Source organism: Tetrao urogallus, assembly GCF_951394365.1.
Source record: "Tetrao urogallus genome assembly, chromosome: Z".
NCBI lineage: Eukaryota > Metazoa > Chordata > Aves > Galliformes > Phasianidae > Tetrao > Tetrao urogallus.
The window spans coordinates 6527791-6554518 of NC_136816.1; the positions used below are offsets into that span (position 1 = coordinate 6527791).

A 26728-nucleotide genomic window follows, 5' to 3' on the forward strand; every position below is an offset into this window, starting at 1 on the left:
ATATACTCTTCCTTCTTCGGTCTGTGAGGTCAATCTTTGAGCTGGTGAGATGGTGGAGGACTTATCCAGGCTTGCTGTTTGACTCCTCCCAGTCACAACGGACTCCTTGCAGAAGGGCCTCATTGCCAAAGGGCTAAGGAACAAAACAAAATCTTCCAACCACAACTCCTAGCTACATTCTAGTAAAGCAGTGCTAAACTCAGATACGTTTGTGTCATTCACCTATTGCATCTTCTCAAGATCCAGCTTCCTCTTTGCTTGTACATCTCTAATTACTAAGAACTAGCACAGCTAAAGAGCTGCCAGCAAGTCAATAACTAACAATACATTTTGCTGCTTACTTCATCCCAGCTGTCCTTCCTCAGCAATCAGCTCAACCTTGCTCTGCTTGTATGGGATGAATGACTTCTGCCTGTTGTGCTCCTTCTCCAGGTTCCTTCATCCACTCGGTGCCCAGACATGAGGTGCCAGGTGAGCTGGAAGTTTCCTATCCCCAAGTTCAGCTGCAGGATGCGGGTGTTTACTCTGCCAGATACATAGGAGGAAACCTCTTTACTTCTGCTTACACGAGGCTTATTGTAAGACGTAAGTTCCATTAATGTGTGCTAATGATTGATGTTGTAATGAATGTGATATGAAACAGACTGTGTCCAAATACGGGCCAGAATATTTATTGGCATAGGTTGCCATCAGATTATGTCAGAAGAAATTTTTTCCCAGCAGTTTTTGGGATAAGCTGGTATTGATTTAAGCAGCTGAGAGAGAAAAAAACATCTGCAGATTTAGGCTCAGTTCATCTTATTGCCAGAAAAGATAGCTCTTTTCTCAAAAAGCAAATATTTAAAATTTCAAGTAAGAGGGAACAAAGAAGGGTGGCACAGTGTCTCTCACGACTGTGAGATCTGGATGTGAGCGAAAAATAAATTTTTCAAATGTATCTGTTCTTTGTGGAAAACTGAATTAAAACTCCATTTATTATCCTAGAGCAATTTTTAGCATACTTCATTGTAATTTGACAAACTACACCAGTTTGTATAAAGTACCCATTAATGGCATTGGCATTTTTTTAAATTATGACGTGGGGAAGAAAATCGTAACAGGCATTAAAATCCAACATATAAGCTGATTTATTTGACAAGAAAGAGGTCATCAGGTGATTGAAGACAGCAAAGGTATAGCAGCAGTGAACTTTGTCTATTAGTGCAGAATAAAACCGTGACTTGCCAAATGGTAGTATGGTGGGACTGATGCCAAGCTGGCACCCACTGGCTTACTGTTGGTATGACCCAATCTGAGTGAACACTGGTGTTTTTGTAGGTCTCAGATCCGTGCTAGGAGAACATAAATATTACATGTAACGAATTTGCTAACTTCCATACTTATTTCCTGGATCAAAATCTAATTTCGAAAACTAAGCCTCCCTCAGTTTGTTCTATGAAAATGTTATGCAACATTACTTTGTACTACACAACAGATCTGCTCCAGAAATACAGGCACTTCCACAGTGAAAAAAGTGAATGTTTCACATGAGGGTAGACAGCCATAATTTGGAAGGGTGGCATGCGGATCATACAGTCACTACTATTTTACTGGTTACTGAATAAGAAGACAACAAATATGTCATTATATTTTTTCACGAAAGGATGTGAAGCTCAGAAGTGGGGCCCTTCCTGTAGCTCCCACTGCCCTTCCTGCATGAACAATGGCATTTGTCATGAAGATACTGGGGAATGCATCTGTCCTCCAGGTTTTATGGGAAAAACGTGTGAGAAAGGTAAGCAAATATTCTTTACAAATACTAATTACTAATTTGTACTCAGCAATAACCATGTTTGAATCCTTATGGATATAGCAGTCAGAGCCAGTGCTGGACACCGGACAGTGTTGGGTAGGATTTAATTAGTGTAGCTATTCTTGTGGTTTACCTTCTCTCTCTTTCCTCACACTACGATATTGTCAGGAAAGATAAATGTTTCCAGTTCCTCCAGTGGACTGTCAGATGTGTGATAGATCACAAGTTACTGCACATACACTGGCACAGGGAAGTGAAGTTCCCTTACAAGAGATTCCCAGTCTGCTTCTAAACAAGTTGCCATTGGCTCACATTTGTCTCTGCAAGACATACCAGAAACATACATGTGTTAGTGCACATCCATGTTGGTGACAATTAGTTTGTATTCTGGAGAAATGAAGGAGCCCATTGCACACTGATCTCTCCAGACAATTTGTGAGTGCAGTGCTAAATACATACCTTAAAATTCTGATCATAGTGCTGCACTGCAAGTATTAGAGGTAAGCTAAGGAATAGCTGACATCTGAACTACTCTACTGTAGTAGAGATCATAGTGGAGAAACAAAACCTTGAGCAGCTTCATATGCACTGATCTCTAAGATTTTGTTTTCATGGCACTGTTCATCCATTAGGTATTAGAAAGGCTTGTAAAGAGAATTTATCACTGCAGCTCTACACTCAAATACCTAAAGTAATGAATACTTTGCTGATAGATTCTCACATGGCAGAAAGCTGTTTGTTTTAGCTGCTTGAACTTAGCATTAGCAGCTTAAGATATTATGGAGTTTAATAGATCTAGTACCTGAATGGTGAGAAGACTATTTCTCATTTTAATTCAAGGTTTCTGTTGTCTAAACCTGTATAATTGGAAAAATCCGCTCTTCTACAAATTAATTACTCTTGGGTTTCTCTTTTCTTTTCCTTCTCTAATAGCTTGTGGAGCCAATACATTTGGCAAAACATGTGAAGAGAGCTGTAAAGAAAACTATGGCTGCAAAAACTATATGTTCTGCCTGCCAGATCCATATGGTTGTTCATGTGCCACAGGATGGATGGGACTGGAATGTGATAAAGGTATAGTCAAAAATAGGGATAACAGTGAAAAGTCATTCCTGTGCTGCACCTACGAAATACGGGAGGGGTCTAACAGAGCACAATAAAAGATTGGAATTTTTCCATTCTCTATTACAGGGATAATAATATTTATCTACCTCAGAAGAGTTTTTCAAGTCCTCGGGAGAGATACAGTAAAATTTCAAACTATTCAAATTATTCTGTAAAGTAATTAAACACTGAGATGTTGAAAATCCAGCAACAGCTAGAGCCTTGCTGGATGTCTACAAGTCACACTGAGCAATTCACTGCCAATCATGTATCCATTGCTAAACAATACTAAGTATAATTAGTCTCAACCCTTTCAATTAGACTGCAATCTCTTTGAGTCATGAAGCACATCTTAATAGTACTACATACTACATGTATGTACTATTTTGTTCAATGGTGCTGTGACTCTGATGAACTCTTTGAACACCATTGCAGTGCAAGTGAAACAACATGGATGTTGAAGAAGCTTCAGCATTCTTATCTAGTCTACAGATGACAGGCACAGATACAAAAGTGCTCTCGACTGCCAAGTTAGTTGTTCTCTGGATGATCTGAGGGTGACTGAGTGCCGCTATGCCCAACTGAGGGAACGAAATCCTACTGGAGAACTGATGAAATTGAAAATGAAAGAAAGACATTTGCTTGTACTATTACACTAACTGGAAATGTATGTTCTTGCAGAATGCAAACCTGGTTTTTATGGGTCAGACTGCAAACTCAAATGTAATTGTCACAATCGAGGGACATGTGACAGATATAAGGGCTGTATCTGCTCCTATGGGTGGCACGGTCTGCAATGTGAAAAAGAAGGTAAAGCAAGGTAACACGGTAGTAAATGACTTTTCCCCAGTGTAATTGAAACAGATCTTCATGCTGGTATAGCATTTCCACTCCAGGCTGGGATTCTTACACTGTCAATTGCATCCCAAGGACCCAGACCAATAAAGGTATCTGTATACCTTTATTGCAATGCTTTAAGTCTGTGCCACATAGGCTGCATTTTGTAGGCTGTTATGCTACAGTTGCATCAGACTCCATCAGATTTATCTGTTGTTTGCATCAGGCACAGTACTGGCAGTAGGTAGGAGTAGGTGATCCTTCCTGTCTGCTTAGCAGTGGTGAGGCAACATCTGGAATGATGGCTCCAATTTGGGTGTCCCCAGTACAAGAGAGACCTGGATGAACTGCAGAGTCCCACAGATGTCCACAAATCTGGACTGCAGCACTTCATCTATGAGAAAAGGCTGAGAGCTGAGACAGTTCATCCCGGAGAGAAAAAGGCAACCTCATCAATGTATATAAGTATCTGAGGGAAGTGTCCAAGGGAAATTATAGAATCATAGATTGGCTTGGGTTGTAAGCGACCTCAAAGTTCCAAATGCTCTGCCACAGCCAGTGTTGCCAGCCCCTAGGTCAAGCACTAGATCAGACTGGATGGATATCCCATCCAACCTGGGCTTGATCACCTCCAGGGATGGGGCATCCCTCTCTGAGCAATCTGTTCCAGCACCTCACCACTCTCAGTAAAAAACTTCCCCCTGATGTCTAATCTAAACCTTCGTTCCTTTAGTTTTAAAGCATTCCCCCTCATCCTATCACTAATGGTCACTATCAGTATCCCTATAAATGATTCCAGGCTCTTTCCAGCTTTGCCCACTGACAAGGTAGGAGGCAATGGGCACAAACTGAAACACAGAAGATTCCCTCTGAACATTAGAAAGCACTTCTTTTCTGTGTGGATGATGAAGCACTGGCATAGGCTGCCCAGAAAGGTTGTTGAGTCTTCTCACTGAAAACCTCCAAAAGACAGCTGCACACCTGAACAGCAGGGTTCTGCACACCCTCATCTAGGCGTCCCTGTTTGAGCACAAGTTGGACCCACCTTGTGATTCTGTGACTTGCTTTCTTTAGAGGTAGATTTGCAATCTTTAGTCTATAGACATTGGTTCTGACCCTAATATCAGTTAGTGAAAGGACTTGCACATCCTACAAGTATGATTTTCAAATAGGTTCATGCTGCTTTACTTTTACTTTTTACTTTACTTTTTTCTTCTTCAGCTACATGCACTTCTATACCGCCTGAGTCATGGTCTGTAATCAATGAGACACCACGACAACTTTGGTATTTAAAGCAACCTTGTCTCTCTTACACAGAGTTACAAAGCTGTGTGTACTTCAGAATCTCTTTGGATTCAGGCAAGGTTGGCATACAGTATTTTATAAAAAGCATTCAGCAACTACTATTTATTCGTGATAAATAAAGCAGCAAATCTGCCATCTAAAAGCCTTCAAGAACAAAAACGAGCAGAGAAAAAAGACCCATGATCTAACCAGCTACACCATACAGTTGTGATCCAGCTGCTCTTACGAAAAGATAATGGAGTTACTGAACATTTGTTACAAAATGTGTCCTTGATGTTATTACAACTAGTGTGTGCTGTTCTTCGAATATCAGAAAGAGCAACAAATAGAGGGGAAAGGAGAGGAAAGAAATGAATGCAAAGGTTGTTTCTTCTTGCGTATTTACTCTGATATAACAGCTTTAACTTTGGTTGTCTTTGTCCTAGCGTAAGTGAAGGAAGAACCAGATACCTATGTTGCCCAGAGTATATGTGCATTATATGCCTAAATACGTTTGCTGCTTCTGCTTGAAGGATGGCATTAAAGTATTGTATATCTTCTGTAGGTTCTGCAGACCTTTCACCTCAGATAGAAAACTTACTACACCCTGTGGAACTCAACTCTGGTGTAGAATTTAAGCCCTCTTGCATAGCTACTGGAATGCCACTTCCTAAATCTGAAGAATTTAAACTTTTGAAGCAAGATGGAACTGTCCTAAGGGTAAGCTCTTGATTAACTGCTTCCAATTATGTCTGGTATTTGTGCTGACTTAATCTGTAATTAATGCACACTATGCTTTTCAAACATGTTGAGAAATGTCAGCATTCTGAGATGATCACATTGATTATTGCTTAGTGTCCTTTATTTGCCATGTTCCTGTTTCAAAATATTTAAAACATTGCAGTAATCCATGTGGGCTAGCAACAAAAACAACAAAGCAACCAAATAAAAGTAGCAAAAAGAAGTGATACAGATGAATGGATACCACATAGGCTACGAACTGCTCAAAAAATAAGAGCATAATGAAATTCTTGAAAATGTGAAGGAGATGTTAATTTTTGCTAAAAAAGTAAAATGTACTTTGAAACATGAAATAGTAAATTAATTTCAATTATGCTTTTCAACTGTGGTTCACCGGTAAAAATGAAAAATTTGTTACTAAATAGTGTAGTAATTAATCACTGTCTCTGAAATATTAACTTGATTGTTTACTTTTCAACTTTCTAATTATGCTTTAGAATAATTATTTATAACTTTTCAATTATTGACTCCACACCGTGTATTGAGGATGCAGGCAAGGAACAATAATGCCTTTGATTTAATGAGAAGAAAATGAGGCACATGATCAAATTGCACAGTCACCATGTGAGCTTTCTGAATCACAGGAGCAGAACTCATTGTCTGAAGCACATATGAAACTATGGAGATGATCTCTATAGGGCCTCACAGTTGTCATCACTAAACCCTAGTCAGAGTTCCTAAACTCTGAGAAAGGTGGAATGGGAACATTCCTTAATGCCCGCATTGTTCAGGCCCATGTCTTCTGTCATTTCAGCCTTCCCTCATTGTCACCAGTAATCGCTCTGAAGCTATGTTTACAATTAGTCGAGTCCTGCCCCGTGACACAGGAACCTGGGTCTGCAGTGTGCAGACAGTAGCGGGAATGGCAGAGAAACCATTTCAGGTTACAGTTAAAGGTAAGAGCAAAAATCTTCACTTTGCCTTTCTATCTTTCAAGCAAGCTTTGTACTCTAACATGGCAGAGAGTTCTATTCTTGCACTGTAGGAAAGTACCTGAATTAATGTCTACACTCAGAATATAGACAGAACCCTGGCACACACAGCATCCTAATTAAGTGCACAGGGAAAATAAAACGTGATCATTAGGGTTAAAAGAACACCCAAGTTTTTTGTTTTTTTTTTTTAAAGACCTAAACTATCAGGTTTAGGGTCTAAACTCATGTCTACTTAGAATTTGGATGAGCATTTCCCATTTTCCTGTAGGACTAGGAAAATACCAGAGTTTAATGCAGGAATTGAAAGTCTGGTTTAATATTTGCATTCTTGCTCAGTTCCTCCTGTGCCACAATATGCCCCAAGGCTGACAAACAGTGGACATAATTTCCTCATTATTGATATCAATGCTGAGCTACACACTGGAGATGGACCTGTGGTGTCAACAAAGCTCCTATACAAGCCAGCAAAGCGTTATCAGTCCTGGATGTCGGTGGAAGGTAAGGGTCTCTAATTCCTTCAACCACAAACATCAGCTACGTACTGAAACATGTCTTATGTCTGCTCTTAACATAGATTCAAAAGATTCTACAACCCATATAGGTTAAATCTTTTGTCACGGGCCATGTGACTATGTAACAGTACTGTACAGTGCTAATGTGAGTGTGATACACCAAGAGTGATTGAAAGTGCATGTTCAGTGAGTTTTCAGCAACCAAAATATTCCCCTCTCCTGCCCTAAGACAGTGAACATTGCTGGACTCAGCTCCTGAAATCTGTGCAAATAGCAGGTTTTCAAAAGGAGTGAGGCATATGGAGGTGTCCTCAGACTTTGCTGTCTTTCTTAATGTCTACTGTGCCCACCAGTGAGACAGATATCTTACCAAAATATTGATCAGGAATTGTATGGGTAAGATGAAGCTCGCTTGTGAGTGACATGGACACTTTAATATTTTAGGCAAGGTCTAAAATATTACAGGAAGCATTACAGGAACTTCAACAAGTAAACTGCTATACTAGTTCATAATAAACAGTGATTTGCTTACGCAATGCAAACTGCCTAAGGAGCCAGTCTTGCTTTGAGACAGAGGAAGGATGGATGGAAACGTTCCTTTGGCTGGGCCAGAAAGAGTCAGTGGGATTACACTTCCTATGTTAAAAAAATATATATATTACGTATTCCTACATAGTTCATTTTTGTAGGTCAGGAATGAAAGAGGAGCCTGAATATCTTGCTATCTGTGTTTAGTTATTCAGGGATATTTTCTTTAACGTTTTTCAGCTTCACTCTTCCTTTCTCTTTTTGCCTCTCAGTTAAGGGCTCAACCAAAAGACTGGACAATCTGGAACCAAAGACAGAATATCAGTTCTGTGTTCAGCTGAGTCGGCAAGGGGAGGGTGGGGAGGGCCATCCTGGACCACAGGCAAGTTTCACAACAGCTGCACTGGGTAAGTCATCGTCTTTTTTCAGAAAAGGCCTATTTCAGGTGGTTATCTCTGTGGTCTGCTCCCTGATTTGCACTTTCCTTTGAGGAAAAGCAGCATCTAGATGTGAAAAATATGTAAAACTTTTTGAAATAACATCAGCAAAGCAAAAAATATAAAATAAAAAAATCACAGGTGAAGAAAAGCACCTTGTGTATCAGACAGAGTTATTCTCCCTTATTTAGATATCGGGGGATCTGAGAAAGGAACATTTGCATACTACGAGCAGCAGAGTTGGAGATAGAATTCTCTTGTATTGTGTGCCTGCCCTTCCTCCTAATACTACTGGATCGCTCCTTTCCCTTAATATCAGCTTAGGTTAAAAATTGAGTATTGCCTTTTGTCACTCTAAGCTAAGGCAAGTGAAAGGAATTAATGGTACCATATTTTAGTGTGCATACACCAGACATGAAATGTTGTCTCTCCTTTCTCTTCTCCAAGGTCTTCCACCACCTGAAGGTCTCACGCTCCTTCCAAAAAGTATGACATCATTGAATTTGTCCTGGCATCCCTTAACTCTGAGGACAGATGATGACATCCGTGTTGAAGTGGAAAGGAAGAGTGTGAATGACAATGGTGATGAGAGCAGTGTTATCACCCAAGTGCCAGGAAACACATCCAATCTGATCATTAAAGATCTTGAGCCCAGACAGCAATACATGTGCAGGGTACGGGTAAACACCAGGTCCCAAGGAGAATGGAGCAACTATCTGTACGCATGGACTTTCAGTGACAGTAAGTAGCTGATTCACTTCCTTCTGGTCAATTCTTCCACATTCCCCCAGCAATCAGAACGACTGCTTCTTATTGACAACATTAAATGATATCCTTTGTTCTGGTAACTCTCATTTCTGAATGACCACTTGTTGTGGTTGTTTTTACTATTATTATGAAGACAGTTCAGTGTCCAAAGAAATTCTTACCTTGAAAATTGCCAGGAACTGATGAAAATTTATCCTCTCTCTGCCAAAAAATCACAGAAACACTAAGGTTGGAAAAGACCTACAAGATCATCCAATCCAACCATCCACCTATCACCAACAGTTCTCACTAAACCATATCCCTCAACACAAGATCCAAACATTCCTTACACATCTCCACGGGAGGTGATAGATTCAGATATCTATCTGAATATCAGTATTCTCAGATACTTTCAGAGAAGTAGTACAAAAAGGAAGAAGGAATACAAAAAGGAACACAGAAAAGAAGAAGGAGAAAGGGAAAATAAATGAAAAACTAAGGAATCCACATCTTCTTAATATCAGTGTGTTTCATTCTTCTACATTCTTGTTCATACTTTTAGCATGTACAGCATTTCTTTCCTCTTTTAATGAAGAGCATATTGAGTTCCATAGTCCAAGCTCCTTTTTAATTCAAACAAACAAACAAACAAAAAAACACTGGCATTGTAATTGAGCTGTGTCAATGAGGAAAGAGTCAACATTTAAGGAAGGAAAAGAACATACAATGCACTTAAACACTCTACAGTTGTATGAAATCCTCTGCTGGAAGTACGGAGTACTGCAACATGGGTGACTGCATGAAGTTTATAAAAGAGTTGCCTTCAGTTACTATGGCTTGTCAACAAAGTTTATCTTCTGTTTAGCACAACAAAAGCACTGAGCGAAGTGTTTGTCCTAGTGAGAAAAGGTGAAAGAGGTGGAAATTCACTCCAACATTTCTGTGTGTTTGTGTTTGTTCTCAGGAATACCTCCTGCACCATACAACATCAAGTTTTCTAACACCACAGACACATCCTCAGTCATTTCTTGGACAACTGCCGAGGGCCATTCCATCTCCTCCATCATCATCAGCTACAAAATTTACGGCAAGGCTGAGTACAATCACATTGACATTATCATTAAGAACTCCACCATTACTCAGTACCATCTCAAAGGCCTGGAGCCAAACACTGTGTACCAGGTTCAGATTAATGCTCAAAACAACATCGGCTTGAGCAACCCGAACACATCCTTTGAATTGAAGACTCTTCCAGAAATGAAAGGTTGGTAATTCCAGCATGCTGGACATGCACAAAACAGGGCCCGTTAGCTAAAGCAAAGTCATACTGTATCAGTTTCCTTTTTATCTTAATTTAGACACACAACACAGCAACGCTGGCATTTTCTTCTCAGTCCACTGTGGTATTGGTGAGGTGACAACATAAAACATTTCTGTGTATTCACTAGAGAGTGCCCCACAGCTCATAAATTAATGAAGCTACATTAGATCACTGAATGTGACCTCCGCACCACTCTGCCTGCACTCAGCACAACCTGCAGGTGCTTGTACACCTGAAAATTGGACAATACAATGTCTGTGATGTTGTTAAACAAATGGGTTGTAACTCCGTCTTTATACTGTTTGTAAGATAGGAGTTGTATATGTTGTTGCTCATGGCTGTTTCAGGATTAGCTGGAAATGATAAACTCTTTATGTGCTTCCTCTACAGCTCCATATGAATCAAAAGGAGGTAAAATGCTGCTCATTGCTATCCTTGGCTCTGCAGGGATGACCTGCGTAACAATTCTCCTGGCCTTTCTCATCATGCTGCAGTTGAAGCGAGCCAACTTCCAGCGCAGAATGGCTCAGGCTTTCCAAAATGTAGTGGTGGGTTTCTTGTTTTCCTGAGTCAGTGTGGCTACTTATTTTGGCATCATCTTTTTCCTTGCTTTTTGTTGGATTGTTGGTTTTTTTTTTCGCTTACTTTTCTTTAGTGTTTTCAAATACAATCTTCTTAGTGACAGAGAGCTAAAGCAAGCTTAATTACACCTGACTTGAAAAAAGATAGACACAGTTTATCCTTTTCATTTCTATCTCCTTATAGCCATGTATCACAAACAGCAAGCCAGACAGAATGGAGGAGCTTGTCCTGTTTTGAAACTACAAAATCTTTAACCCTGGATTTTAGCATCAGTGATATTTCTGCCAAGGTTTTTTGAGCTGAGGCAGCACAGGGATTGGACAATGGTAACATCACAGTTCTGGCAGTTCTGAGGAAAATGCTGGAGTTTATGCTCTCTCTCTCTCTCTATATGCTTGCCCCTGCTGTACTCTTTGCATCACTCTGCTTTCCAGCAACATCTCTGCCTTTAGAGGGGAATCCATGAAGGAGAGTGAAGCTGGGCTAAAGAATTCCTTCAAAAAGACCTATGCAGTTATTTTCTAAATACAGGGAATAAAGTAAGGGAGCATATTCAAAAAGATGACCTGTGTCTCCAGGTCTCATGCAATTGCTCGTCTTGAAAATTCTCCAGAAGTGTTTTGTGGGCACGTGTGGCTGAAGTAGAAATGTCTCAAGTATGGAGGTGGTTAATTTCCTCTCTTTTTCCTTTCCCTGCATCCTCTTTCTTCAGTCTTACTGCTGAGCTTGATTACCACAGAATTTAGTCAAATTTGGTAGAGATAAATCCTACTGAGGCTTAGAACTAGTTCTAAGGTCAGTATAACCAAATTATTTTTGTTCATCTCCTTCATCTCCATTGATTATAAAACTGTTCAATGGGCCAAGCTATAATATTTATTACGTGTAAGTAGGATCCCGACTACTTTCACGGATCCAGGTACAAGTTCCAGATGCAGTAGTTTTCCACTGCACTCATTTATGTGTTGGCAGGAGATGAATCAGGCTGTGTGTGTGAGTACATGAGTGAGCACACATGCATTCGGGGATTTCTCCATAAAGAAGAAACCATTGTCGTTTGCTTTATTCTGTTACAGAGGGAAGAGCCAGCTGTACAGTTTAACTCAGGTACTCTCACTCTGAGCAGGAAAGCCAAAAACAGCCCAGATCCCACTATTTACCCTGTTCTCGAGTGGAATGACATCAAATTTCAAGATGTGATTGGGGAAGGTAACTTTGGGCAAGTCTTGAAAGCACGAATTAAGAAGGATGGCTTACGCATGGATGCTGCAATTAAAAGGATGAAAGGTAGTAAAGATCAAAGACTCTGAGACTACAGACTTCTCTTGGTTGTTTGCTTCAGAGGTTTCTCTCTCTTCAGAAGTGCTTAGTAGCCTCTTCACACTGAAACAAATATTCAAAATTACTAATGACGTAATGGCTGTTACTAGACCAGGAACTGTTTCTGCCAAAAACTCCATTTCTGCTCTGGCAAGTTGGCCTACATTCCTCTTTAAATGTTAATATCATTAACTGTTATGTATTCTGCAATTCATTGGTTAGTATAAACTTCATCTGTGTGTTTATCTTCAAAGGAGGAACCAATAAAACATTCATTGGCTAGGCAGGAGCACAGAGTTAGCCTTTGGTCACAACAATGTCTTGCTTCCTTTATTCACACACAGATGACCACATCTGTGTATCTATACATAATACACTGTGAGACTAATTTCTTTGTATTCACCAGTCATTACTGCAGTATTCTGGAGAGAACTACAATACATAGAATACTGCAAGAATGTATGTATTTTCTTACAATTCACTAGATGACTATCTAGGCAAACTGGAAGACATTCTTAAATATGGTGACCACTATAAAAAGAGCCAAGGTCTGCATGCTGGTAGGAACAAGAGCACAGAAGGAAAGATTCATAGGCAACTAGTAGCCATATGATCTGCTATGACTTCTAAATTCTCAAATGAGGGAAACTAAATGTAATATGTTAAGATGCTTTCATTCTTGGTAGATGGTTGCTACAGACATTAAGTTTTCTCCTTTTATTTTTTCCTTTGAAAACTTGTATTCTTGTAAATAAATATTAATGTATCACAGAATTTTCCTCTTTCTGTTAGAGATGAAGCAGTAGTGCCTCATGCAGCCTAGGGTCCTCATAATTAGTAATAGTTGTAAGTTCAGTTCAAAGGAAAACATAAATGCATGCTGATTTGATTTTCAGAGTATGCTTCAAAAGATGACCACAGAGACTTTGCTGGAGAACTCGAAGTGCTTTGTAAACTTGGTCATCATCCCAACATCATAAATCTTCTAGGAGCATGTGAACATCGGGGTAAGAGACTCCTGAATACACTGATTTAATTGATTTAAAAATCAGTTTAAAAAAAAAAACAATCCAGCATATTACAACTCAAACAGTCCATTTAAAAAAAAAAAAAAAAAAAATCATGAGCAGGCCTTTCTAATCAACATTTCTGTTCAAAAGTCAAATAAACTTGGTTTTGGAGCTACATGCCCACAGTAATCCTTCAGAGATTAGTCAGCAATAGTTTTGAGTTCTCTATGGCACCTAGGAGCTACACTGTTTGATATTTCCCCTACAATCTGATTTATTTCCTTTTAATATACAGTAATGTAAGTGTCCAAATATTATTGCTGTCCAACTTTTACTGTGTGATAACGCTAACTATCTGAATTTTCACTAGGATATCTTTATCTTGCTATTGAATATGCCCCTCATGGGAATCTGCTGGACTTCCTTCGTAAAAGCAGGGTGCTAGAGACTGACCCAGCATTTGCTATTGCCAACAGCACTGCATCTACACTTTCCTCTCAGCAGCTTCTTCATTTTGCAGCTGATGTTGCAAGGGGGATGGACTACCTGAGCCAGAAACAGGTCAGTCCTAAATGTTCTACCAACTGAAAGCATAGCACTCATTTTTCAGGAACCACTCATCTTAATGAAATCAAAATTTCATTAAAATGAGGTTTTAGTTTTAGTTCCTATAGCACCCACTGGATGACTGTTATTTTGTTGTGCTCATTCAGCCCTGTGAAATACTTTGCCACTAGGAATTGTGAAAGAAGCATTAAAACTCAGAAATGACTTGGAACCTAACTGCTTTAATCTTCAGCTAAAGTGTAAAATGTTCTGGTAGTGCCACGTGAAGCTATTTGGTTTAGTTTTCATTTTTACTCCAAATATTTATAAATTTTCAGTATAGCACTGAAATGACAAATGTAAAGCTCACAGATACTGCGGTGACTTCTGATTTCTACATTTTAGTTTATCCATCGAGATTTGGCAGCAAGAAACATCCTGGTTGGAGAAAATTATGTTGCAAAAATAGCTGACTTTGGCTTATCCAGGGGTCAAGAGGTCTATGTCAAGAAAACCATGGTAAGGATCAAGTCTGAGTATAAGCTGTTGTTTCCGTTTTTTGTTTTCTTGTTTCTTGTTTTCTTGTTTCACGTAAAGAAAAATGAAGACTCATAATTGCTAGATATCTGATTTGTTTTATACATATATATATATATACACTGATATGCATAAAGATTTATATTAACTATTAATGTACATACATTACTTGTAAATCAAGTCTATACCAGGTTTTTGTTACATTCAATATAGTTGAAAATTATTTCTGTGAATGTGGATTACAGCAAAATGACCAATTTTGTAGACAGTCATGAGGTTTAGTCCAATTGCACTACAGAAATACAGAGAATCTACTTTCAAGGTATGGATGTGTAGATATCTGAACACTATAATTTTTTTTTTCCCAGAATTTATCTGGCTGGGGCAAATTAGTCTAATTCTACTTAACAAGGCCAGAGTTAACAAGGTGGTAAAAAACAGCACACTGGGATCTGTGAGCTGACAAAATAGCTGTCCAGAGCTAGTGCTTTGAATGATGTGGAAGAAGGTGATGCCTAATAAACATAGCAGCAGGGTGGGGTAAACTAGATGATCTTTGAAAGTCTCTTCCAATCCAAACTATGCTACAGCTCTGATTCTGTATTATTGTTTCAACCACCCAAAAACTAACCGCCATGAAATAATTTCCAGGGACGACTTCCAGTGAGATGGATGGCAATTGAGTCATTGAATTACAGTGTTTACACCACTAACAGTGATGTGTAAGTATGTTTTAAGGGGTCCCTTTTAATTAAAGATGTTTTCATAACAAAGAAAGTCTGACAGTGAGGACAGTGACATCTAATCAAAGAATTCATGCTGTATCAGCATAAGCAAGCAAATGGCAAGAAAAAAGTAAATCTTGCAGGAAACTGGTTAGATTTGGGTTACTAATGGAGGTACATTTCCCACTTGAAATTAAAAACTGCTGATTCCTCCAGAGATTCAGAGACTCAGTGTTTTAGTCAGGCAACCAGAACAGATACACAGCAGAGCAATTTGTATCAGTATTATATGCTGAGAGCTTTTCAGTCTATAAAAGGACTCCAGCTGGTGGACTTTCAGGGAATCAACTTCACTGATTCTATGCGTTCTGATTCCACAAACTCTGTTGTTTTAGAAAAATTTGTAAGAAAAAAAAAAAAGAAAGAACGAATCACACCTCCTTATGTTATCTGCATCTTAGCAAAACCATCTACCAATTTAATATGTGACATCTTGTATTCTGGTGGCACTCAATAGTATTTCTTTGTTGCAGATGGTCATATGGTGTCCTATTATGGGAAATCGTTAGCTTAGGTAAGCATGCAAATTTTGTTCTGCACACATAAACCCACATGGGACGAGCCCACTCCATCCATTCAGCCTGCTTAAAGCTTCTTGCTCTGCAGCATATTTAATTTTTATTCTGTTTCATTTAATAGAATCACAGATAGCTTCAGTGTGCTTGGAACTACAACTGTCACATTTTCAGCCTGAGTACAGTCAAAATGACCATGTTTTCATTGCACTGCAAAACAGAGGCCTAACCTAAACACAAAATTTAGCACATCACATATCTGTAGTCCTAATTCCAAATGCTGTAAGGCTGATGAGCACCTTTTGCTCAGCCTGAGTTTTAAATTCAGATTCTTTTTTTTTGTTTGTTTTTTGCCACACCTCCTATTCCAGCACTGCTGAAGAAAATTTTTGATCATTAGCCAAATTTAGAGTTTTTTTCATGTCTCTATTCATGCTGTAAGTGACACAGCCTCTGACTGTCTGACGCAGACTTTTTCATTTGTCTGCATGTGCCATGTGGTCTGCAGGCCAAGAGGTACAAACTGACAAAGGTGCACATTGCACACTGGGCTAACAACAATTCTGGTCTAATTTATTACCAGATTTCCTTACTAAGTGAATTAATGGGTTTGTTTTAGATATGGATGAGAGTTAGACATTGCTTTTCATTTCTGTTACGAAATAATGTTTTCTTTTATAAAAAAGATACCACTCAGGACAATTTTTGACTCTGCTTCAGGTGGAACACCGTACTGTGGAATGACCTGTGCAGAACTCTATGAAAAACTGCCTCAAGGGTACAGACTGGAAAAGCCTCTCAACTGTGACGATGAAGTGTAAGTTCCCAGAGCAAACAAAACAAGAAGAGTAACACATCTGGTACAGGGGAGAACGTCTGAAATAAACTAATAGCAGAATTGTTCAAAAAACATAAAGTTACTTTTTTTTTTTTTTTTTTTTTGAGTGCAGAAGTGGGCTTCTTTGTAATGGAATGTGTACAGTTTTCCAAAAAACATGAACTCATAGCATTCACCCATGTGTCTAAACCAGCATGTGTTGGTGTTCGATTTTAAAGGTATGACCTAATGAGACAGTGCTGGAGGGAGAAACCTTACGAAAGACCATCATTTGCTCAGATACTGGTGTCACTGAACAGGATGCTGGAAGAAAGAAAGGTAAGAACAAATCCCTAGACAAAAATTAGGCCATCAGTAATTTCTGTATCGCTTAGGATTATTGAGTAGTGCGTTTGTTTTGTGTCACACTCTTTCTGTTTACTTCCTTTCCAGACTTATGTGAACACCACCCTATATGAGAAGTTCACCTATGCAGGCATTGACTGCTCTGCTGAAGAAGCTGCTTAAGACGGGAGCAAAGCTTCATTCAAAAATGATGTATTAAAGAAAACCAAAACAGCCTGGTGGAGAACAAGATGTGGTGTGCTGTTTAGCTCTAACTGTATACAATACAGTGATGTTTTACTACAGGTATCATCACATAGTAATCCCTGCTTCACAGGCTGTAGGACTGTATATACTGCTGAGAGCAGGAATAGACTGGAGTCATAAAATCTGCTGTCAATTATGCAGGGTATTCTTTTTTCTAGTCACATAGACAAAATGTATATGTTACAACTACTGTAGTGCATCACCTGTTGTTTGCCATCTTAAATACATAGCAAGAGTTACTGAGAGCAAAATCAGTATCTTGTAGCAGTATTTCATATACATCTTAATTGTGATTCAAAAGAAAAGCTAAGCTCAGTGTGACAATGGAAACGTGCAAGCAGATGTCAATCCAGTATTCTCACCAATTAGTTACTATGACTGCTATTTGAACATAAAAGTAAGGTGGTAGGAATTATCTGCTTGGAAAGTCTGCTGACGCTTGAAAGATACAAGGAATAATATTGTTCTTTCATGGTCCAGTTTGACACTGTTTGCCTAACTCCAAAAACTAAGCATATATTTTTAAGTCTTTGATGCTACGTGAAGCAACCATCCAGAAACCATCACAAAGCGTAGGACAGAAGAATATACTACGTTATTGGGGATATACATGACTTTTTTTTCTATTTGTATTTCATTTACTAATTTTACTGCACAATTATAAATTGCTACTTGTTATATACAAGCAGGACTTACTTTTCCTTATTTTACCCCTTTTGCAGGTTGCTGTATGACCTTGTAAAATACTTTAGTGAAGGGCTTTGAAACAATGACATCTGCCTGCCAGAAAGATTTGGTCTGTAGGCTAGACAAAAAGAGTATGGTAAGCATTGGCTTACCTGTTAGTGGTTGTATGTTCTGACTCCACAGTACATCACACTAGAACACATTTCCTTCATGTTGCATTAAAGGGTCAAAAGGCTTGGTGGAAGATAAACCCCCCTGCATTCCAGCTTGTCCTGATACCTGCTGGGCTGTGAGCAGCTGGGATTACATCCTGAGAGATGCCCAGTTTGGCACTGTACGTCTGGTTGCATTCAGTATATGAACTATTAGTGCCCAACTCATCTAGTTGCAATCAGATAGGCTCGCATGGCTAGATTAGTGAATAGTTCAGTTTACTGAAGCAACAGAATGGCAATTTGGATTGCCAGTGATACATGCACTGCCTGCAGAGGTGTGGGATGGAAGTGTGCTTTGGTGTATTACAGTGAATAATGAGGAAAGCTCACCCAGGGATGTGTTTTCAACCAAAAAAAAAAAAAAAATCCAAGAAGAAGGAAAAATTAGTGGCTCAAACTAATAGCTATGCAGTTTATCAGTTCCACTGGACCACTGAGTTCCCATCTCTGCACTGTCACCATGGAGCCTCGTGACATTATTTCTAGTCCACTCCACCCACAGTGCTGCTTCTCCTCCAGTCTGCATTCAGCTCCCCTGGTGCTGCTAACACCTAAGGCTGCAGTCATGTTGCCCAGGGAACCATCAAGGAACAGATTATTTGCACATTCACTGTATTCCACCCTGACAGTTTCCTCAACGCTGTACCTATTTTTAATAGGGAACATCTCAGTGTCACCTACAATAGCTATTCCGTAGCCCCAGAGTGTCTTTGTTTATTAATCAAGAGCTCAATGCTCCCAACTCCCAACTATTACTATTCCAAATATCTCACATCCTAATACCCTTTGTACATCCTTACTAATCTACACCTGCCTACTTCTACACACAAAATGACAGTATCTTCAGCTCTTTTCTTGCTTCTGATACTTCTGCATCCTTAATCTTCTCTTATCAAAAACAGTTCTCAAGCTCATACTCAAGGTAAGTTTATGCTTGAGAAAAGAAAAAAAAGCATTTCAGACAACTGGAGCTGGATGTGACATAGAATGTGCAGGTAACCATTTACAGTTGAGTGTTACCTACAGTTTGAAATTATCAGGAACATAATCAGAAGTAGTAGAGAATTTAAAAAGAAGAAATGCCTGCACGCAACTTCTCCACAAGAAATTCTCCCATTAGCAGTGCCAGCATTCTAAGCTCACAAACAAATTCATGAGATGGCTAGCAGTTTCAGAAACAAGTTCAGTTTGGGAAATCAAGTCAGCATGGGTTGGATATTGGGAAAAACCTCAGAAGGAGCCGTGAGGCATTGGAACAGGCTGCACCACCTGGAGGTGGTGGAGTCACCGTCCGTGCCGGTGTTCAAGAAGAAGGTAAATATGGCACTGAGGGACATGGTTTAGTGGGCATGGTGGTGATGGGACGACTGGTGATCTTGGAGGTCTGTTGCAACTTCTATGATTCTACGAAAGCACCATCACTTTCACATGCTGTTCTGCACTCTTTTCCACACAGAGATCGAGTGAGCTTGAGTGCTGTCCCCAAGGCAACTTTAATTTCAGGTTGTCGAGGACAACTTCAAAATGCTGAAAACATGGGAAGTACCAACAATAAAAAGAATGAAGAGACTAACTGGAAATGAGCTGCTAACAGCCGCCTGCAGGCTAGTACTGTGGCTGGAAAAAATAAATCTATTAATAACTGGATATCCGAATGAAGAACTTGCGTAACTGCTTTGTATTTCAATATTGTGGGACAGAACTAACTTCAAAATGGATAATTTCTTGTATATGAAAGATGGTGAAAATGAATCGAAAGATCCCTGCATTGTGAGCTTGCTTCAGGAGGCCGCAGCCAAGCAGCTGCATTTAGTCTGTGACCCGGAAACCCCAGTTTTTCATGCTCCGGTTCTTAAAATTTCTCAATGGAAGATTTCTGCAGAACCTACCTCTCCTTCTCTGACCTCTGGGTCAGAGCACTTTTCTTCCCCATGTCAGCAGTGTCATCAGCTGTATTGCTGCTGTTGGGTAGGGGAGGCAAAGTGTGATGTCATGTCATGGCAGAAGAGAGGAGAAAGAGAAAAATACAGTAGAAAACCTCCCCTAGAAAGATCTGCCAAGAGGTGTTTTTCCAACGAGAATATCTGCCTCACTGTTGCCTGGGCCTGCACGTTATGGTATGCGTAGAAACAGCACACACGGCTGCTAATGACAAAACATTCCAAGTGCACACATCCTTTTCTATCTTTTCCAAAGAAAGGATACTTCTTTTCTCAAAATCCTGTTCCTTAATTTTAGCTCAGAACATATCTGTTCAGAAAATAAGTACTCCTTAGAGATGGCATCGCTCCATCCCTGTTCATCATGACCAACTGATGGTGGCTGAATTCGTGTCAGGAAGGAATTGTGACGGTTTCAGCTGACCATATCTCCTATTAGAACATAAAGTTTATTCCATGCCGTCAGGAAACAGTTACACGCTCAGTGAGTCACGAGCACTATTTCCAGAATCATAGTTGCTCATAAGCCAGCTCTTAAACCCTGGTGTGGCTGGCACTAAGATTATATTCAATTTCACCTTTAATTTGGGTCTTCAGACAAAGAGGTTCTACTGCGACGTGAAGCAATAGCAGCGACGAGCTCATCAACTGAGTTCATAAGAGGGACAGTTTCTGAGTCTGAGGATTCCTCGTGTGAGCCGTCTGCATTCATCCCACTCTCTGCTGATCTCTGCTGTTCAGATGAGCGTCCAAAGGCATGACAAGTATTCCTGAGCCACGGAACAAAAATAATTATGTCATTCTTGCCCAAGGAGCTTGTGGACGCCCCATCCCTGGAGCCATTCAAAGCCAGGCTGCATGTGGCTCTGGGCAGCCTGGCGGCTGGTGGTTGGCGACCCTGCGTACAGAAGGGAGTTGGAAGGAGATGATCTTTGTGGTCCTTTTCAACCCAGGCCATTCTATGATTCTGTCATGCTATGATTCTGACTACAGGGATTCGATGGAAACTTAACAGACACCACAAATATATATGGATAATAAATGACTGGATTTTAGCTCTGCTGAATTTTATCTTTTTTAAGATTTCAACTGACGAAGACGAGAATCTCATCTTACCACAGTTCAGGCTCTTGGCTTTTGGAAGTAAGAGGCTCTTGGAAGTAATATAATTCATACCTTGTTATAATTCCTGCTTTTCCTTTTCGTCTGCAAGTGCAGCCCTTCCTCGTACTTACCACGTTTAGCATAGTTTTGTAATTCTACATTTAGAGCAGAACCCTTCTTCATCGTTCAAAAACCTACTGCCCTCTGATGTACTGGGGGCTAGGGGTGTCAGCGGGAGCACCTTTCAAAAAATATGCAGCACAGCAGCTAACATGATCTTACACAGCCTGAGTCCTACTATCATGTCTGCCTCCACTTGCAGAGAGCTCAGAGGTGCAGAAAAGGGATCAAACAGCATGGACACAGCTCATGACTGGAAAACTCACCCTTTTTGCATTCTGCATTTTCTAAAAGCCACGCAGAAACAGACCAGGAATATCAGGTAGATGGCAAGAGCTATAGATGACACAGCAAGAATTGCAGTCTCTTTTAAATCCTCTTCACTGGTTTCTTCAGCTGTGTTCCCTTGAGTCAGATCAGCGTTGTCCGACACTACAACGGTAAAGCACATCACACCATCAGTACTCACACAGCCAATGCGCAGGGCAAACTGACTGCACCTCTACAGTCTGCAAACAAAAAATGAAAGCTTTCTAGTATAATGAATTGTTCTGCAAAAACACAAACTCATTTAATTGTAAATAACTCAGCCCCAATTATATCTTTTCCAGTCTTTCCACGCACGGAGGGTAGTTCTGACAGAAGCTGAGCAGCTCCAGAGGCTATAGAGATGTCAGTATTTTGAGCTTCATGACAATTCATTTTTGTATCTACTTGGAGATCAGGTCATCTTGGGGTCATGGATTCTGCACATTCTTGCCTCACTGTGTGCAAAATCCAGCAAGGCTGCTATACTGCATCTCTGGTTGGCATCTCATGGAGAAAGACATGACCTGGATGGTGTCTGCTGCCACTGAAATAGGGAAATTGTGCGCCCTTGTTCAGTCAGCAATCAGGTCTGTGGTGCAATAAAAAGAACAATTCATTTTCCACTGCTAATTCGTTTGTTTCAACAGAAACAAGGGAGATTTATTGTGAGTCACTTAAAAGCAGCGAAATATTCCATGAGGATTTAAAATGATGTATCTGTGTCTGCTTATAAAAATTGGAATGTACGAGCTGACTTCCCTAATAAGCAGCACCAGATCTTCTGCTACAAGCACTGTAGAGTTTTTAGATGGTGACCCATTCACAGTTTAAAAAGAAAATCTTCATCTTTACTAATCCAGGTTTTTACGTGCTGTAACAGATGTTTAACTCTGTTTAACTCTATTCTGTATTCAGTTATAGTTGTATTAGGTCTAATATTGATATGCTTAACGCTTATAGTCATATAGGTATATAGGTATATCACATAGATAAGTATGGTGTATGCTGAGACGAATGACTCATATGGCAAATGCTAAGACGAAGGAATCAGCATCGTCTAAGAATGCAGTGTTTAACTTTAGTTAGAACTCACGCTTAAGACATTAGGATTATTAGGTTATAGGTTTTATATTAATAGGTCATAGGGTCATTAGGGTAGGATTATTTGGCGCATTGCGATGTAACGGGGCAACGCTTAACTGAGAGGACAATGGCATGCATGGGCGTAACGCGGGGATTTCGGGGTGTACGCGATCGGGGTCCTCTCAGGTTGTAGTAGATTGCCCTGTGCTTAGGGAGGGGGAAATGTAGTCCACTGAATGGGCTGTGGCAGTCGCCAGGGTCGACAGGGGCCCCTTGGCCCTTGGGAAACCTTGGCAACAAACGTCTTGAAGATAAGAGAGAAGAACAGGTTAGACCAGATAAGGAGGAAACAAGACATGCCACGTGTCCATTGGTCAGAGATAACGGTAGTAGCCCTAAGGCATGGGGCAAGCTTTAAGAAGGATGTGCTCCTTGCAGCAAACCCATTTTGCCACTCACCATGTTGGTGTCATGAAAGGCGTGAGAAACTGACCAGGGCTGTCGGAACACTTTCACAAAGGGACTGCAGCCAGAGTCGCCGAAACATAGGGGACAAATGGTGCGCCGTGTGAGGAAGCCTCACTTGTGAAAGTGTGACAGCTGGCTGCGGGGCGGACGCAGGAGCCTGCCGCGGTAAGGCGGCGGAAGAGCCGGATGGACTGATCCGCTGGGGCTAAGAGCAGCGCTGCAAAGTTATCCCACCACGGTAGCTGGTGGAAGGTCGCGGAGGGTCTGATTTCCCCAGCGACGATGGAATCCGTCATTAAGGTACTGCATCAAGCTTGTAAAACGTACTGCGGGAAAACCGCCCCTTGTAAGGAGGTGGCCGCGGTCCTCTCTTTTCTTGAAAAGGAGGGACTTCTCCTTATGAGATTTATGACTCCGGCAAGTGGGGCTCTTTGACATTAGCGCTCGCACGGACGACGTCTGACCAAGGGGCGTCGGTGCTTAAATTTTGGGGTTTGATTCGGGGGACTTTGAAGGCAGCGAGGGAAGAAAAGACTGCCAGAAACCTTGCCAGAGATCTGTTGGGTTTGGATCCGGGCGGGGGAGGGGTCACCGCGGCCGGGAGACTCCAACCCTTCAAGTATCTGCCCCAAGACAAGACGGCGCCGGAGGCACCGACCGCGCCAGAAACGTCAACATCGGAAAAGAAGGAGGAAGAGTCGCCATCATTGCCGACGGCTCCCCCCCAGTATCCTCTCCAGTACCCCTCTTTGCATGGCTTTCAGCAGGGGATCCTACACGGGGAGGGGAAAGGGCCGAGCGATTGCTGGCCGCGGTTCTGCCCCCGCCACCCGTTCCGCCCTCCCAAACGGCCACGTTCCCGGCTAATCTGGGGAAAGGGACTTTATTTATCGATTGGGGCCGGGTAAGGGAGGAGATGAGAGCGGCGGAGCTTTTGGATGATTATAAGGCATTCCCGGTGGAGATCAGGGGAGAGGGACCCGTTTGGATTCCTTTAGACCCAAGGGCGATAACTCGCCTCGCTGAGACAATAAGGAAGAAGGGTTTACGATCGGCCGCCGCATTCTCTGCACTGGAGGCAATTATGGCTCCGGGGATGTAGAGGGCCTCATGCAGGTGATACTGGAGCCAGCGCAGTATACGTTATGGAAGGAAGAGTGGTCGGCACAGCTCAGGGCCATAGTCGCTCCAGCAACACGTGACCCACGACACCCAGCAAATGGTAGGGAACAGGGAGAGGTAACTCATCTGACACGGCTGTTAGGGTATGGGGAAGGGATGACTGGGTCCCCTGAGGGCCAGTTCAGACGCCTTCGCCCGGGAGAGCTGATGGTGGTCAAAGAGAAGCAGCTCTGGCAGCCTTCAGAAGGTTCTCCAGGACAGCTGAACCTTCTGCTCCCTGGGCAGAGATAGCCCAGGGTCCATCTGAGTCATTCTCGGATTTTGCCAATCGATTGATTCGGGCAGTAGAAGGCTCAGATCTGCCGAAGATTGCCCATAATGCAGTAATCATGGATTGTCTGAAACAGAAATCACACAAAAATGTTAAGGATCTTATTCGAGCCGCTCCCAACGACCTCAATACTCCGGGAGATATCATTAGGTATGTACTGGAGAAACAGAGAACGACGCCCCTCACCAATGAGGGATTAGCAGCAGCGTTAGTAGCCGCAATGGCCATGGGAGAGGATCAAAGTAAGTGACCTTGTTTTAAGTGCGGACACTTTGGTCACTTCAGAGCCCAATGCCGAGCCCCTGGAAGACAGAAAGGGGAAGCAGGGCCAGACCAGACCTGCCAAGCCTGCGGGAGATCAGGGCACGCCGCGCGCCAATGTCGGAAGTTTGTCACAGTGCCGCAGGGAAACGAGGATGGGAGGGTGCCTTAGGCCCAGGGCCCCTCCCCCGGAACACCAGATGGGCCAGACAATGCGGCTCTGCCTACCCAAGGTCGGGGTCCCGCACCTCAGTGAGCCCCTCACCCACAGTGGCGTTAACCATGGGAATGGGAGAGCGCCCCTTGGGCAGGGTCATGCTTACGTGTGCGGGGAGCGTACTTTCTTGCAGGTCCCCTGAGGAAGAGAACACCGCAAATATGCCCTCAGCTATAGCGACTAACGTCTCGTCCGCACCTTCGGCACCCCTCTTCACTCCCCCCTCGGCTTCAGCTCCGCATAAACAAGTAGAAGAAGGCGTTCAACTGTCTGCGCTTTTATCTTGCAAAACGGCTCAAGTGCAGGAATGTAAGGTCGTTGAAACCCCTCCGCTGTATCCACGACAACCGCTGTCTCCGTGTAATCTAACGCCACCTGTGGGGGCAGGGGGAGAAGTGAGCGGAGATGGGACACTTGCTGTCTCCTCTCAGGAGGTGGAATGCAGTAACACCCAGGGGGGTGGGGACTGCGGGCATGGCTCGGGTATGGATTGGTCAAAAGTTAAGGAGGCAGTGAAAGAAAAAACAGCAGGGAGAAAGGGAAGCGATGTAAGTTACAGGTGCTCGAATGATAGTGTACGGCCAGCACTGTCCACCCTGACTGCGCCTGAAGGTGTAGGTGGCGTCCGGCCGGCGCCCTCTGCTCAGGTTGCACCCGACGGAGAAAGGAATAACGATAGTCTCCGGACCTACTCTTTGCCACAGTGTTCAGACCCACTGACTCGACCCACACATCCTTTTACAAGATTGAGTGTGTATGCAACCAATCAGAAGCCTCTACAACAGTCAGTGCATGATCAAAGGGAGATGGGCACAGTGGGAGCGGTGCGGAGCCCTCAGCTTCCAGCTGTGACTGAAAAGGATAGCGAAAGGAGAGAGGTGAATTTGCATTTGGGAGTTAAGAGAGATGCACTGACAGATTGTGGGAAGTTTAGATCTAGCCTGATAGAGGAAGGAAGAGCACTAGAGACCTTCCTGATGGTAGAGAATGATAACAGAGACCCAGAAAGGGTACTCCTTGATCCGAAAGGCATCACACACCTGATAGATTGTGCAGAGAAACGAGAATTGAAATCACTCCTCGCTTTAAATGCATTAGAAGTCGTGACAGCATTAGGCCTTCTCTTTCCGCATATAACAAATCTGATGTGCATGGTGCTTAAGCCAGTGCAGTATACATTGTGGGCATCAGAAGGGGTTCCCTTCACGGACAGGTGGCCAGATTGAGGCCTGGAGAACAAGCAATTCCATACAGCTGGTTTGTGAGAGCAGTGCTTTCAAGGCTTGAGACATCTGCCTTGATATTGAACAAATGTTTGTCATTTTGGAGGTACACTCCAACGGGTACCTGAGACAATGTTGGTATATATTAGGAAGTTTGTGTAAGGACCTTTATAATTTCATACTCACAGATAGTGCCACTAGAGCTATCAGCAATCACTCTAATCTCTAATCTCTCTGTCTATAACTTTACTGGTATTGTAGGATGTGGCTTTAATTATTAAGTGTCGGCGACATTACATCAGTTCTTGCAGGCTAATTACACGGTGATTAAAGATCTATCACCTGCTCCAAGTGCAATGAACCTCGTTTGGTAAGGAAGCTTTTACAACGTGATGACCTGCACCAATTGCTGAAACGTGTCAGAGACAATGGACAGAAAACCTTGATCACTGTTCACCATGACACGGAAGAGATACATCGTGTCCTAGAGAGAGCAAAGAAGGACAGAGAACACCACTGGTGGGAAGTTCTTTTTGGATGGTCCCCCACAGCAACAGGGATATTCAACTCTGCACTGCATCTGGTCGTAGTTGCGTTAGGTTTAGCATTACTGTGCTTACTACTGA

General features: G+C 41.8%; 1 protein-coding gene across 1 annotated transcript in view; it reads left to right on the plus strand.

Annotated features, from left to right (window-relative positions):
* TEK (TEK receptor tyrosine kinase) overlaps positions 1-16938 on the plus strand; it is a gene marked incomplete at both ends in the record, with an annotated part of 34347 nt that extends 17409 nt beyond the window's left edge. Inside the window, 20 exons of the mRNA XM_079548179.1 lie at positions 433-585; positions 1643-1774; positions 2726-2866; positions 3578-3706; positions 5583-5737; positions 6573-6714; positions 7090-7251; positions 8066-8200; positions 8678-8971; positions 9942-10241; positions 10689-10846; positions 11957-12167; positions 13097-13207; positions 13581-13771; positions 14162-14275; positions 14945-15015; positions 15552-15592; positions 16314-16410; positions 16650-16749; positions 16864-16938. Coding sequence (XP_079404305.1) covers positions 433-585; positions 1643-1774; positions 2726-2866; positions 3578-3706; positions 5583-5737; positions 6573-6714; positions 7090-7251; positions 8066-8200; positions 8678-8971; positions 9942-10241; positions 10689-10846; positions 11957-12167; positions 13097-13207; positions 13581-13771; positions 14162-14275; positions 14945-15015; positions 15552-15592; positions 16314-16410; positions 16650-16749; positions 16864-16938 — 2912 coding nt within the window. The remainder of the gene's footprint in view (positions 1-432; positions 586-1642; positions 1775-2725; positions 2867-3577; positions 3707-5582; positions 5738-6572; positions 6715-7089; positions 7252-8065; positions 8201-8677; positions 8972-9941; positions 10242-10688; positions 10847-11956; positions 12168-13096; positions 13208-13580; positions 13772-14161; positions 14276-14944; positions 15016-15551; positions 15593-16313; positions 16411-16649; positions 16750-16863) is intronic.
* Between the last annotated feature and the right edge of the window lie 9790 nt (positions 16939-26728).